Below are 15,786 nucleotides of genomic sequence, written 5' to 3' on the forward strand. Positions count from 1 at the left end.
CTTTTTATGAGAGTTATATCATCAGATCCCTACGTTCTGAGGCTAGACCCTAGTTCAGAATCAGACATATTACACCACTGGTTTTCCTGGGTCTCCAGCTTGTGACAGTAGATCATGGGACTTCCCAACCTCTTTAGTCACGGAAACCAATGTGCTTTGGGTTCTGTTCCTCAGGAGAATCCAGACTAATATATGGATATGATTTATCTCTTATTTAGAGGAATTGAATAAAGTTGTAGCTAATTTAACGTCCTGAGTAACAAGTGCCAAGAGGGAGTGTCACGTTTTTTGATTGGACAAGGGCTGGGTGAGGATAATGGGGAGCTGTGGGATCCTGTGGTCCTGGCTGCACAGGGAGTGCATCTGGGACTGATTTAAGGTTCAGCTGTTGTGCCTCAGGAAATCTGTAATTCACTCATGTTGAGGGACAGGAGTAAGCAATGGAAACGTCTGTGTCTTTTGTGCATGTTAGTGCAGTTTTCCTATGACAACAGGTATCTAATTCAGAGAGCTAATAGGTAAGCACAGAATCCTGTGTCCAGAGAGGCTCCCTGGGGAAACTGCTGTGTGGACAGGAAGCCCCAGACCCTGACAGGAAACCTGCCTGTAACCTCCATGTGCACCTGCTCCTGGCAACACAAAGCAGAATTGTGGATAGTGTGTGCCCCCTGGTGGTGCTGATCCCCTCCTGCAGGGAGGATTGTGTGTGGGCTCCCAGCGAGGTCCCCTCACCCAGTCTCTTGCACCGTAATATGTGGCCATGTCTTCGGCCCTCAGGTTCATCTGCAGATACAGCGTATTCTTGGCGTTGTCTCTGGAGATGGTGAATCGGCCCTTCACGGAGTCTGCATAGCTTGTGCTCCTTCCGTCATATCTAATATATGCGACCCACTGCAGCCCCTTCCCTGGAGCCTGGCGGACCCAGTTCATGTCATAGCCACTGAAGGTGAATCCAGAGGCCACACAGGTGAGTCTCAGGGACCCCCCAGGCTTCACCAGGTCTCCCCCAGACTCCACCAGCTGCACGTCACACTGGACACCTGTAGACGCAAGTCATCTTGGTCAGGAAACTGTCACACATCCACTGGTTCTCACTCATATCCACTCACATACTCAGTATCTCTCGTTCACCATGAATTACCTTTTAAAAAAGCAACAAGGAAAACCAAGCCAAGCACATACTCCATGGTGAGGTGTCTGTGTTCTGTCCTAATCACAGAATGGGAACACCTGGGACTCCTGGAGCTGGGGCTCCTCTCCCAGCTGCACGGTCGGGCTGGGCTGGTTTCATCAGCACAGAGAGGGCCCTATTTGCATGTCCTCTTACATATATATCACACTGCAGACTTAGATTTGATTTTTTAAAAGTGAATGGCAGGTTAAGGGATGCACTTCTAATCATCAGAGATGATGCAGAGATGCACTAATCATCAGACAATTCCACCCCCGATCCACTGAGATATCACCTCACAACTGATAGTAAAGCTATTATAAAATGAGGCAAACACAACCAGAACATCTCAAGTGTTGCTGAGGATGTGGAGACCAGGCAATCCTAGAATTCACTTGATGGGAGTGCAACATAGTGTAGCTACTATGGAAAACTGCGGTGAAATAACCCACTAAACTGAGTTCCTAATCTGCTCCCATACAGTTGACTTCATGTCCAGCTGAGTGTGAGGAAGGTCTGGGCCTCATGTTCTGTGGAGAGGCAGGTGCAGAGACAGGTGGATCCAGTGGATGATTCCTTAACTACTTCAGTAGAATGGACCCCTGGCTGACCGTTTTGTAAGACTTGACTCAGTGTGCCTCCCCACTGGTTGTCTCTGGCTTCCTGAACTGGATGGAGAAAAAAAGCAGTGAAGAGTAGAAACTACTCTTTTCTCTCACAGGAACGTGTATATACTGAGAATCCTTGAGAGAAAGTCGTGGAGTTGATGAAGATGCTGTGGGGTTTCGACAACCACAAGGGTCTTTACTCATGGTCTCTCTTCATGGGCATCAAAGGAAAACCTTAAGGAAAATAAAAGGAGAGAGGAGCTGCTCAAGTATATTAAATTTAGATCACTTGAATGAGTCAGTCTCCTCTGTTTGAAAATCACTTACATCTATTTTAAATGGTGGCCCGTGTACTTGTGAGGCACAGATCTGTATATGAATTGATTTATCCCCGAGCTTGGTCTCTGTCAAGGTCGGCACTACTATATGACTGTTCACTCTAAATGTTAGAAGACATCTGTGTTTGTAAATGGTTTAGGAAACAGTGTGTACTGTTTACTGGTCAGGATGAAGCTTGCAGGGCATGATGAGAAAGATGCTTCACAGGAAACCTGACCCTGTAACACTGGTTCTGGATATGAATTCTGAGATCTTGGGTGCCCCCTGGAGACCTGTGAACCTCCAGGTTCCCTACGTGGCTCCTGGTGTCCTGTGTGTTCCTGATGACCTGAGTGCCCCCAGGTGAACTGAGTGGCAGCTAGTGACCTCAGTGCCCTATGGAGACCTGAGCATCCCCCTGGAGGTCTGAGTGCTCCATGCAGAACTGAGCGACCCTGGTGTCCTCAGCTCCCCCTGGTAACCTGAGCACCCCAGCAGATCTCAGTTACCCCTGTTGTCCTGAATGCCCCCTCGTGACTTTTAGGTAACCTCAGGGGAAATCGCAATTTTTGGGCCGATGGTCAGCTCTCAGAAGTCCTTTGTGGTGTTTGAGCCAGCTCTGTGGCTAGGCCTATCCTGTCCTGTTCACCCTTAGAGGGGGTTCTGATTGTGTTGCTGTTAATCCTGGGGGAACCTCCAAGGGGGTGGCCAGCACCTGCTTCATCCCTCTTCCTCTTGCCTAACAAACTGCCTAACTCTTGGACATGTGGCTCTTGTGGTCTGGACCCTAGTATGTGATATAGAATATATGATAGTATGTGAACCATCCACTGCATCCACTCTGCTGGGGTCGGTGGATCCAATTCCACCAGAAATTACTGGTTGAGATGGAGAACCCCAAGATGCTGCTAGTGACGTGCAGAGTGTGCAAGGCCCTCACCAGTTGGGCACAACCCCTGCAGCTGCACCTGGGACAGGACCCCTGGGGACAAGGAGACTCAGCCTGGGCCAGTCACCAGCAGTCACAACCATTCCCATCATCCCACATCTGACATCTGAAACCCTCACCTTTGATACCTCTCACCAGGCACAAGGAAGGCCCTGCAGTCTCTTCTGTTTCTCGAATACAGTTCTGCCTTCCTTAGGGACTTCAGCCCTGTCTGAGGAGAGAGCTGTGGGCTCCCACTCCGCGAGACTGGAGTTTACTCTAGATCTTGAGAAGTTTGCCTGTGTGGGAGGGAGCATGTCCTGATAAGTGGAAAAAAATTGAGTCAGGCTCCCTGGTCCTTCCAGGTCCACCTGTGGGCATCTCTTTGTGGATCCGCAGGCTTGTTGGTCCTCGGTCAAGGCAACACTTGGTCTATGAATTGTGTTGGAGGCAGGTCAAGTGATGGCCTCACCTTTCTGATCAGATAGTGAACAAATGAGTGGACCACAATTCACTATACTCTATCTGTCCGAAAGATATTTGAAGGGATCCATATTTTCTCCAGAAAACGTTCCAAATCAAGTCTTTAAGTACATTCAATTTTAACAGTCATTCCACACATAACTGCATAGGAAAAATCTATATTGATGTCCAGTCTGGTGTAAATATAACAAGCAAAGGACACTTGTTCCCAGGATCATATTTCTTTTAGTTTCCACACTGATGTATTAACCTCACCTGACAACTACCTGCAGAGCTTGAGCACACCTGGAGACTTCTGATCTTGATGGTTCTCTGCTGATGGGGTTTGCTTCCTCAGTCATCTGCAAAGCTTGGAAGCAGTGCCGACATCTTTAAGTGCACAGACACCAAGACATGGACACATTTCTGTCACCTGCAGATATGATTCCCATGCATGGCTGGTGTCTCCATCTCCTGAGAATTCCCCATCCAACACAAGGAGCTGTTAACTCAGGGAGGAGGCACAGATGTCACAGAAAAGTGGGGGACTCTTCACTGATATGGACAGAGACCGTCAGTATCTGAGGTAAGAAGTTAATGGCACTAAAACAACCACATTAATGAAAATGGATTGGCTGACCTGGACATCATTGGAATCTAAAAATCCGGAGCCTAAAGAAATTGCAGAAAATGTGTTCATAGTCCTGAAGGCATGTGCCAAGAGGATAAATGCTGGGTTAGCTGAATAGACTTCAAATAGAGATCAGAATGCTAGATAGTAAATAGATAAGAGGATAAGTGATGGATGATAGAGGGTAGATAGATGATAGATAGATAGATAATTTTATGTTATATTAAAGTCATTATAGAGGATTCACATCATGATGAATGTATTCGAATGAAATTATCCACTATTGGCAATATTTTTTTAAAAGACCATAATTTCATACGGAAAAGAATATTTGACACCAACTTGAGATATACAAAAGAAATAATTATGACTTCAATTTTTTCTGAATACAGCTTCCACATGGGGTAGCACATGCCTGCTTGTAGATTCCTCCTCCCTCTGGGGCTTTGGCTTCCATTCCCATTTGTTCCCAGCGTCTCCCTTCCCAGGATGTCCTGAGCTCTGGGATGTGCAGGGACAAGAGCTCTGTCCTGGATCTGGACCATCGTCCCTCTGGCCTAACATTTACAGCTCCTTCCAGGCCCTTGCTCAACCACCAGGCTTCTGCCCACCAGGCTCCCTCCTTGCCTCCACCACCTGCCAGCCTCCTTCTGGACTCTTCCATTCATTTCCTGTGGATTTAACAACAGTTTATTAGGTTGGCAGGTCTCCTAATAATAAGTCGCATTGAGGAAAGAACTGTATAGGTAAAACATGACAGACTCTCTCCACAATAGCCTTGAGTTCATTCCCATGATATTATTTTGCACCCCATCTCAGCCCCTTGACCCCACAGTCTTGCATTAGAAACTGTCACTTTCATGAACTGAACTAAATCTGTCCCCCCTACACAACTGGTCCATCGTATCTACTCTATATGGTCATCAGACAACCACCAAGCTAAGAAGGAACACAATACAGAGTGTGAAGACATAAGTATTTATGGAAATAATTTTATAAAATTTTATCTAATAATGAAAGTAATGAGATATTTACAGAAGTAACTTAAATATGGTAAATGACCATGTTTATTATAAGATTCTATGAGTTTAGATGAACATAATCAAGTTACAGGACAACCGAGTAACCACAGGTCAAAGAAATGTATCCTTCTCAGGTCTATCCAAACCCTTTCCTTTGCACACCAATCAGTTTCCTATCTCTCCCTTTCTCTCTGGGCCTTGCATGTTCTCTGTCTCAAAAATAAATAAACATTACAAAATAAAGATACGTACAGGTCAGTGATATTTAATGGAGAACCCAGAAATAATCCCCTTCATCTTTAGTCAACTGAATTTTGACAAGAGCAGACAACATGACATTGGGGAGCAAATGGTCTTTTTAATAAATGGTGCTAGACAGCTGGCTATCCATGTGCAGAGGAATTAAATTGCGTCCATATCTCACACCATATACAAACATCAAATCAAAATGGATCAACAATTTAAATGTAAAATTATGACCCCTGGAAGCAATATATCGAGATAAATCTTCATGACCATTGGGTTTAGCAATGCTGTTAGAGATGACACCAAAGCACAAGCAAGGAAAGAAAAAGTAGATAAATTTAGGTTTCTCAACATTAGAAACCTTTGTACACCAGAAGATGCTATCCCCAAAGTGAAAAGACAAAGCCTAATGGAAGACAATATTTGCACAGTATTTGTCTGGTAAGAGCCTGTTATGCAGAATGTATAAAGAGTTTTTACAACTCATCAACAAAAAGACAACCCAATTTTTAATATGGACAAAGGATTTGGATATATCTTTCCCCAGTGCAATCATACAAATGGTGAATACCACTTGAAAAGATATTAAACATCAATAGTCCTTATGGAAATGGAGATTTAAACCACAGTGAGATACCCTTTTACACGCACTAAAAATGCTCTAATCAATACAACTATAAAATAACAAATGTTGGTAAAGATGTTGAGAAATTGGAACCCTTCAACCTTACTTGTGGAAATGTAAAATGGTGGAGACTATGTGTAAAAGAGTTTGGCAATTCCCGCCCCCCCAAAAAAAGATAAAAACATAGAATTACCATATGGCCCAACAATACTACTCCTAGATGTATATCTCGAAGAATTGAAAACAGTTGTTTAAACAAAGTGCATGTGCACATACATAGCAGTACTGTTCACAATAGCCACATTGTAGAAACTATGCAAATACCTATCGGTGTGTGAATGGATAAACAACCTGGGGCAGACCCTTAAACAGGAATATTATTCTGTCATACAAAGAAATAAAGTAAAATGTTGTGGCTGTAGAGAATACTGGTTTCTCAGAAAGCTATCACACAACTCCACATCTGCACTTACATCTGGAAATTTAAAGCAAAGCCTTGAGCAGGTATTCATGTTCCCGTATTCATAGCAGCTTCTTCACAACAGCCAAAAGATGGAAGCAACCCAAGTAACTATTCACAGGTGAGTAAATAAACAAAATGTAGTATATACACAATGGAATATGATTCAGCCTTCAAAAGGAAGAGAGTTCTGACACACACCTGCACACCGACTGAACTTGGCAGTCATTATGCTGAATGAAATGAGCCAGTGACAGAAGGAAAATACACTATGGTTCCACTTAAGTGAGGTGTCCAGAAAAGTCATACTCAGATACACCAAGTAGAATGTGGCTGTAGGGGCCGAGGGGAAAGGGGAATTGGGATTTAGGGTTTAATAGATACAGAGTTTCCCTAGGGGAACATGACAACGTTCTGGAGATGGATGTACAACAGTGTGAATGCAGTTAATGCCAGACAACTGTATGCTTAAAGTGACTTACGTGGTAAATGTTATGTTACGTACATTTAATCAGAATTTAAAAAGGAAGGACTGATACACGTCACAACATGGGTGAATGCAGAAAACATCCTCAGTGACAGAAGCCATCCAGAAAAGGCCACTCAGGAACCATCTTGCTCTTTTTTTTTAAATTTATTATTTATTGTTGAAAAAGAGAGACAGAGACAGGTCATGATAGGGGGAAGGGTTAGCAAGAGGGAGACACAGAATCTCAAGCAATCTCTAGGCTCTGAGCTGCTGGCACACAGCCAGAAGCAGGTGCTGGTACCCATCAACTTCAAGATCACGACCTGATGTGAACTCGGCGTTTAGCAGACTGAGACCCCAGGAGCCCCAGGAACCACCTTGCTCTTTAAATCCCCCCAGGTTGCACAGATAGGGGAAAATCTCAGGAGCACTTCCCCAAAAGAACCCAGATCAGAATGGGAAAAGACATTTCACAGTGGGGCAGGTGGGGACACTTGAAGTGGGCCTGTGGTCTGGGGTCTAATGTGGAAACGCAGGGATTTCCTCATTTGGGGTTCTGTGGTGGTTTCTCGGGACGGTGTCCCTGTTTGGGGTAAAACGCACCAAAGTATCTCATGTGAAGTGGCAAACGCGGTAAAGAAACGAGCGTCCAGGTAAAGCGTATTTGCGCTGCTGTGACACGTTCACTGCACGTCTGAAATCACAGAGTAAGGTACTCCTGCAAACAACAGTGTCAGCCCCACATGACAGAAGCAAGAGAGGGGTTAAACGCTGTGACCTAGGCCCATGCCCAGACCCAGCTCACCCAGGCGGAGAGGCCACGGGCCCTGCAGGAGGCAGCACGTGAGCCAGAGGCACGTGGGAGGGTTCTATTGGTGGCCACGTGTCTTGGGTGCAGCGGAAGCAGTGGGATTCGGAATTCCGGTTGTCCAGAAGACGCCACTAAGAAGCTGTTAGAAAAGCGAAAACCAATGAAGGGACATCTCACGGAAGTGGACTCGGGAGGCGGGGAGGGGAGGCTGGAAGGCGGAGCCCACCACCCAGGGTCAGGCTCTGGAACAACTCAGGGCTACAGACCCAAGATTAGAACCCTCCGCAGAGAGAAGCCCCAGGCTCAGGCCCCACCAGGGGAAGCTGTGCCCTGAGGCCCCTGCAGGAAACCCACCGCGCCTGCAGCTGGGCCCGGGAGGCGCCTGCCCGCCCTGCAGCCCTGCTTTCCTCCTGCGGACTTCCCTTCAAAACCATGCTCCCAACTTCCTCTTCTCCGCGAAACAGCGTTCCTCTCCGTGTGCTCCCCACTCGGCCGCGGTTTTGCCACAGCTTGCTGGGCCCGGATGGCAATTCTCCGCTACTCCTGAAGAAACCCACTTTGGCTGGTAACATAACTGGCGGCGTTATTTCCAAGGGCAACGGAAGGAGAAACGGGGACACTCGCAGGATAGGAGAGCAGCACACACACACCACGTGCACGTCTGCACGCTCCTGACGACCCGTCGGAAAGAGAACGGAAGAGACGGTGCCATTTGCCACCGTGGCAGAAGGAACGACGTGCCCCAGAGGAAATCTCAGCAAGGAGGTGGCAGGCCTGCTGTCCCAGGACAGGGCACTGGGGACAGAAACGGAGGAAGACGCACGCGGGCGGAGAGCTGCTCTGTGCTCCTGGCCGCGGAGGAACCGACCCTGTGAGCACGTCTGTCCTGCCCGGAGCCATCTGCAGCTCCGGGGTGTCGCACAGAAGTCCCCACGGCGCCGTGGCAGACTCGGGAGGGACACCCCGCCCCGCGCGGAGGCCGAAGGGACCCGCGAGGCCAGAGCGGCGGGGGTGCGAGCTCCGCCAGGGGAGCCCGCTCCTGGACCGCGAACCGCATGAGGCAGCGGCGGGAACCGAGTGGGCGCGGAGCAGGAAGAGGGCCGCGCGGCCCCGCCGCCTGGCGCCGGTGAGGCAAGCCCCGCGGGGGACACAGTGTCACCGCGCACGAAGCCGCGCAGGGTCCTTTCCCCCCAGGGTCTGGCGAACACCGCCCCCCTCAGCCTCCAGGTTCCGGAAGCTCCTCTTCCCGGGGCCTGGCTTTCTCCTCGCCTGCTCCTCCCTTGGGGGGACCTGAGGGGACCGGGTTGTTGTCAGTGTGGACGCGGAACGACGTCCCCCTGAATCCTCCACAGTGGGTCCTGAGGAGACCGGATTCTTGTCGGTGTGGACGCGGGCCACGTCCCCCATTGTGGACGCAGGGCCACGTCCCCCTGAATCCTCCACAGTGGGCCCTAGGAGACCGGGTTCTTGTCAGTGTGGATGTGGGGCCACGTCCCCCTGTTTCCTCCACAGTGGGTCCTGAGGAGACCGGGTTCTTGTCAGTGTGGACGCGGGGCCATGTCCCCAAGTGTGGACGCAGGGCCACTTTCCCCTGAATCCTCCACAGTGGGTCCTGAGGAGACCGGGTTCTTGTCAATGTGGATGCGGGGCCACGTCCGCCAGTGTGGACGCAGGGCCACGTCCCCCTGAATCCTCCACAGTGGGTCCTGAGGAGACCGGATTCTTGTCAGTGTGGACGCGGGGCCACGTCCCCCAGTGTGGACGCAGGGCCACTTCCCCCTGAATCCTCCACAGTGGGCCCTAGGAGACCGCGTTCTTGTCAGTGTGGATGTGGGGCCACGTCCCCCTGAATCCTCCACACTGGGTCCTGAAGAGACCGGATTCTTGTCCGTGTGGACACAGGTCCATGTCCTCCCGAATCCTCCACAGCAGGTCCTGAAATGCTGGGTTCTTGTTGGTGTGGACACAGGACCTTGTCCGCCCGAAGTCTCCACAACGGATCCTGAGGAGACCGGGTTCTTGTCATGTGGACTTGGGCCCTGGTCCACACAGAGTCTCCACAGCGGGTCCTGATGAAACTGGTTCTTGTCAGCGTGGACACGGGCCCTCATACTCCCGAATCCTCTGACGCCGGTCCTGAAGGGACCAGGTTCTTGTAGGTTTGGATGTGGGCCCTCGTCCTCTCGAATCCTCCACAGTGGGTCCTGAGGAGACCGGGTTCTTGTCCGTGTACGCCGGGTCATGTACCCCTGAATCCGCCACCGCTGGTCCTGAGGAGGCCAGGTGCTTCTCAGTGTGGGCGTGGGCACTCGTCCACCCGAAGTCTCCACAGCGGGTCCTGAGGAGACCGGGTTCTTGTCAGTGTGGACGTGGGCACTCGTCCACCTGAAGTCTCCACAGCGGGTCGTGAGGACACCGGGTTCTTGTCTGTGTGGATGCAGGGCCACGTCCCCCTGAATCCTCCACAGTGGGTCCTGACGACACAGGGTTCTTGTCGGGGTTGGCATGGGCCCTCGTCTCCCCGAAGTATCCACAGCGGGTCCTGAGGAGACTGGGTTCTTGTCAGTGTGGACGCAGGGCCACATCCCCCAGTGTGGACGCAGGGCCACGTCCCCCTGAATCCTCCACAGTGGGTCCTGACGACACGGGGTTCTTGCCGGGGTGGGCACGGGCCCTCGTCTCCCGGAAGTATCCACAGCAGGTCCTGAGGAGACCGGGTTCTTGTCAGTGTGACGCAGGGCTACGTTCCCCTGAATCCTCCACAGTGGGTCCTGACGACACCGGGTTCTTGTCAGGGTGGGCACGGGCCCTCATCTCCCCGAACTCTCCACAGTGGGTTCTGAGGAGACCGGGTTCTTGTCAGTGTGGACGCAGGGCCACGTTCCCTTGAATCCTCCACAGTGGGTTCTGAGGAGACTGGGTCCTTGTCTGTGTGGACGCCAGCCCAGGTCCTCCCGAATCCTCCACAATGGGTCCTGACGAAACCGGGTTCTTGTCGGTGTGGACGCAGGGCCACGTTCCCTTGAATCCTCCACAGTGGGTCCTGAGGAGACCGGGTCCTTGTCTGTGTGGACGCAGGCCCAGGTTCTCCTGAATCCTCCACAATGGGTCCTGACGAAACCGGGTTCTTGTCGGTGTGGACCTGAGCCCTCGTCCTCTGGAATCCTCCACAGGGGGTCCTGATGAAACCGGTTCTTATCAGCATGGATGCATTCCCTCCTCCCTGGGAAGTCTCCACAGTGGGTCCTGAGGAGATCAGGTTCTTGTCACGTGGACAGGAACCTATGTCGTCCTGTTCCCCCACTGTGCATGTAATGGCACAGACTTAAGATCAGAGTGGTCCTTCATGAAGAGCTCCTTAGACGGTGTTGTCAAGGGTCTCTCCTCCAGGTTGGAAATGGTCAAGGATCTTGGGCGCATGACACAAGGCAAAAACAAAAAACAAAACCCCCACACTCTTTGAATTGTCCCCATTCTATCTTAGAGGTGGATGACGTCACCTGGGCTTGACCTCTCCCAGTGGGCCTGTGCTGCCATGCCATAAAAATCCAAGTCCAAGGAATCAGAGCTTCTTTCTTCCTACCTCTGTGGGATCTGGGGGCTTGGGTAGCGTCTTCCTCAGAGCCTTCCCCCTTTTTTTTTTGCCTGTGTCTCCTGCCCTGTGCCTTGGTGTGCTTGTCATGGACTTTTGATAGAGTGAAAAGTCTGGAGGCTCCTCTAGGGTGTCTCTGTCAACAGGCTGTGGATACTTTGAGTTTTTCAGTGAATGATGACTTTGGCAGTCTTTGACCAATCCAGCCAGCTGCAGCATGTCAAGTGCTGTAAGCAACAGCTCGGAGCCAATGACGAAGACCCACAAAAGCAAATCAATGTCCTTGTCTCCCTCCCTTTGGACAAATGATTCCAGGAAGCCTTGCATTTCCATGATGGTATAGTGTCTGTCATCATTTCTGTCTCTCATGCTGGTCCTTGGACATGTAGGTGTAGAGGATCGTGACAGGGGAAATCTGGGATAGAAGTTATTTCTTCCCAGAGTCGTGTTCTGTGGCCTCCCACACTGAGGTGTCCCACTCAACACCTGACAGTGGGGAGCCATTGGTGACAGCAGCGAGGATTGCAGCCACTAGGGGGAGGTTGCCTTGGCCAAGTCCTCCACCCTGGGTGCCATGATGCTCCTTGTAGATTTGCCTCCATCACTAGCTAGGGCTGGCTAATCAAGCACCACACCACGGTGCTGGCCGCAACACAGTGGACCAAGCAGCTGGCGTCTTCTTCAACACTAATCTAGGAACACTGTTCTCGGTGTCCACCTCCTTTGGAGGTGAATAGGAAATACACACCCCTGCACCCAGACTGGTGCCTGCTTGTTGGTCTCTGCAGGGAGTCTGACCTTTCATGGCACTGATAATTTAGGGTGAGGGTTTCTGGCAACACCTGGCATAAGCCCAAATCAAAGCTACAGACCAGCAGCAAGCACCAGCTCCTTCCCACAGCAGCTGAGACGTGAGGGTGAGGAATGAGTGAGCCATTCTTAGGTCTAAGGCATTGTAGGGGGGCATCAGCTAGGCTCCCAATCCCATCCTTGGGGATAAATGTATTGTGGGACCTCAGCTTCTGGACTGAATTAAGAACATGTAGACTGTGACCTGCTGAAGGAAGTGGCAACAGCAAGTCACAGTGGGTGACAGGCAGCTCCCTAGGCATCTGAGCTCTCGCTTGGGGTACATGAGATGTGCGGGCCCCTTGTGACTGAAGGTAGGGTTTCAGTACACCCCCAACAAAGGAAATGGAAGCACAGGATTTATGGCTTACAGAGCCCGGAACAAGAGGGCACAAGGACCCAGGGAAGGGCAGGCCTCCATCCCACATTCGCAATGATCAGGACATAGAAAACAGGGTAGCAAGTACAGGATTTCTTGGGAGCGGATGGGGCTGAATTCGCTAACTTTCACAGGCTCACCTCTGTGTTATTCTAGAAGGTGCTTGGGAAACCAAAGTGGGAACCCTAGGCAGATTCTTATCTACGGTTAAACTCACTGAAAAGTAGGCAAGAGAAAGAGAGCAGGGATTCACCTTTCCTGGTCTCCCTCTGGATGCCAGAGTCATCCATAGACACTTGTGCCTACCTTTCTGATTGATGTATGGGGTGCTCCTTTCAGCCTCATGGTCTCAGTCTCCCACATTTGGAAATTTGCTCTCCAGCGAGGCACAGCTTGCGCTAGTGGATCCTAATGCCAGTCCCCTTCCCTCACAGCCCGCAGACACCCCCGTGTGGGGCAGGCAGTATGGGTGCGTGGTAGCCCTCCATTATCCTGAGCCCACATGGGACTGGGGGAAGATAGATTACCGGAGAATGAGAAACTTTTCAGTCCACAACAGCGTAGTTTTGGAGAAAACTCATGAAGTTGCCAATAAAGGAGCTTGTGTCAACTTCTCTTAATTCTGAAACCAGACACTTCTGCTCAAGACACAGCTCTGACTCAGGTCCTCTTCCGAGAAACGAAGGCTCAGTATGGGCTCTTACAGGCCTAAAAACTACATAAAAGCCACAAGCACGCAGTTTTCAAGTTTTATTTCAGAGTGCTGGTCGGTGACCCATGAGAGACCTGGTGTCAGAGCTGTGATGTGCCTGAGGACCCCTGTGTCTCCCGCAGACCCTTGGAAACGTGGATGTCAACTGTGCCGCCTCAATACTGTATTTTTACAGATGCACCAGATGCATTGTCTATAGTTGTTCAGGGGTCTGGAGGCTAAATTATGGATTGTCTTCTCCAAAAATCTCTTCCTTAACTTTCTCTGTGTTTATAGTTCTGACATTTCCAGAAAGAACAAAGAGGAATGCAGCTATTATGGCATAAATGTGACCAAAACCCACTCTGAGATATACCATGGATTCATGACTTTGCCTGACTGGCTGAATTCTTCTCGGAGGGGTCCACAACCTGTGCTCCCACCAGTGCCTTGTCCGTGCACCATGGAGGATCCCAGCCTATGTGGCAGTGGCAGTTCCTGTTATGGTTGCACATCCCTCTGTGACTGCATTTCTCTGGGATACAGTCATAATTCAGCTGAGCCCCACTGCCAGTGCAGTAGGTATCCCGACAGAACTTTCCAGAAGCACAGGAAATACTGTTTCTTACATGAGCAATCTGGGTTGTTCCTGTGCTACGCTGTGAATCCAGCCCCAAACATCCGAACCCTGGATCTCCGACAGATGGAATCCAACATGCCCTTGCAGTTGAGGGAGATGTGTGACATTCCTACACTGCAGCCTTCCACACGGCACACCTGTATGGGCACAGGTTCAGCATTGAATTCCCCGTGTTCTTCTGCAGTGTCCATGTCGGCTGCCTTTGTGATTTATGGTATAGCAGACATCTTCACCTTTCCCAGAATTTCTGCCAAAGCTTTCTTGGCAGTGAATAGTGCGGTCAGTGCAGTTTCCATGATAGCAGCAACCGTCTTCAGTGCACGCGGTTCCATCTTGCATATGGAAGTTATCAGGGTATGCCAAGGTCACCCCATGGCAGAACTCTGGAAGATCACGTATATTATGGATTGGTCTGCAGGGTGTCCAAGCAGCGGAGTTGGTGCAGTCTGTATAGCATCTGCCTGTATTACCTTTGCCCCCAGGGGTTCAGATACAATCACGCATACAGCCTAGATTGCTGTAGCACTGGTTGAATGAGCCGCAGTCACACTGCTTTCCTGGATCCACTATGTAGTTTCCATAATGATAGTGGGTCAGGCTTTTATTTAAATGCACCATTTCAGTGTTGAACATGCACTTGCCTGTTCCACAAGTCATTATGTGCTGCATATGAATGAAGGAACAGTTACTGAAAGCTTCCATTATACCAGTTAATTGGGTCCTAATGCAGTTGGACCTTTTTTGGCAAGCACATTCATCAGTGTCAATGCACAAGCCACAATTTCTTGCCATCTGATGTGTTGCTATGACAGACAAGAGTAAATAATGTCTGCCTAAATAACTCAGAATGATGGCATATAAGCCATTGGTGGATGTCATATAGAATATACAACTGGAGTGCCATGAACCTCATGGGGCCCATCTCAAATCACATTAAGGGTGGATGTGTTTTAAGAAATCGAAAATACTTTGACTCATACTATTGAAGAGAAAAAAGGACTCTGATGCAACACACAATTGCCCGTGTGAGCTTGACGTCTCTCAGTATAAATGACCATGAAACCAATAACTTACATCAATACCATGAAATATTGACTCAATTAAGCTAACTAGCCTTACTAGGAATTGGGCACTTTTTTCATATGGTTAACATACTATACATTGTTTTGAAACTGAGAGCAAGTCCTTTGAAAATTCTGTGATGGGATGCACAGAACTTACTAGAGATCCTTGGGGCTGCACTGGCATTTCCTTGAGGAACAGGGGGTCCCCTGTCCTCCTTATATCCTAGGTTATATGTAGGTCCCATTGCACAGATGTCTGCGACTATCTGAGAAACAAAGTGTTCAAACCATTGGAAATCACCGAGGGGTCTCATTTCATAGGCAAGTTAATCCAACTTCATGATATCTTCAAGGCTGCCATAGCCTGTGTCGATTGTGACCATGGAAAGAGGAATCTCCTCCAGGTAGCCGAGGTAGTAACAGTCTGGAGGCATGAAAGTGTAGTCAGGATGCTCCCTGAGCATCCTGAGTCATCATCAGCAGAGTCTGGACCAAAAGATTTTCTTGTGCTGCATGTGCATAACATGTCTCTTGCCCCCAAAACGCAGACTATAGGACAGACAGCCAGGCATCTGAATGCCCTTGCTGTGGTGTGGCTCCTTCTTGGGAATTACCATCTTAGAGGAGATGTAGCACCATGAGGGATGCCCTTGAGAACCCTGCACAGGAGCCAGCACTGCCCAGAGTGCAAACAGCAAGAGGGGTGCCCTCAGGATGACCTGGCCCTCTGCCAGCCTCATGCCCCTGCTCAGGAACATCTGCCAGTGAGAATGGATAAATGGAGGATCCTCAGCAAAGCCAGGTCTAGACCATCAGAGAG

At 49.8% G+C, this 15,786-nt stretch overlaps 1 pseudogene and 1 gene segment (V, D, J or C); both read right to left on the reverse strand.

Moving 5' to 3' along the window:
• Positions 1-498: 498 nt before the first annotated feature.
• LOC131518042 (immunoglobulin heavy variable 3-74-like) lies at positions 499-1,226 on the reverse strand. The segment is given in 2 exon segments: positions 499-1,040; positions 1,142-1,226. Coding segments are annotated over 2 exon segments (588 nt in total).
• Positions 1,227-13,331: 12,105 nt separating this feature from the next.
• LOC131518291 (disintegrin and metalloproteinase domain-containing protein 21-like) lies at positions 13,332-15,724 on the reverse strand (annotated as a pseudogene).
• Positions 15,725-15,786: the final 62 nt, after the last annotated feature.

The sequence above is a fragment of the Neofelis nebulosa genome, chromosome 7 (assembly GCF_028018385.1).
Source record: "Neofelis nebulosa isolate mNeoNeb1 chromosome 7, mNeoNeb1.pri, whole genome shotgun sequence".
In the NCBI taxonomy this organism is placed as follows: domain Eukaryota; kingdom Metazoa; phylum Chordata; class Mammalia; order Carnivora; family Felidae; genus Neofelis; species Neofelis nebulosa.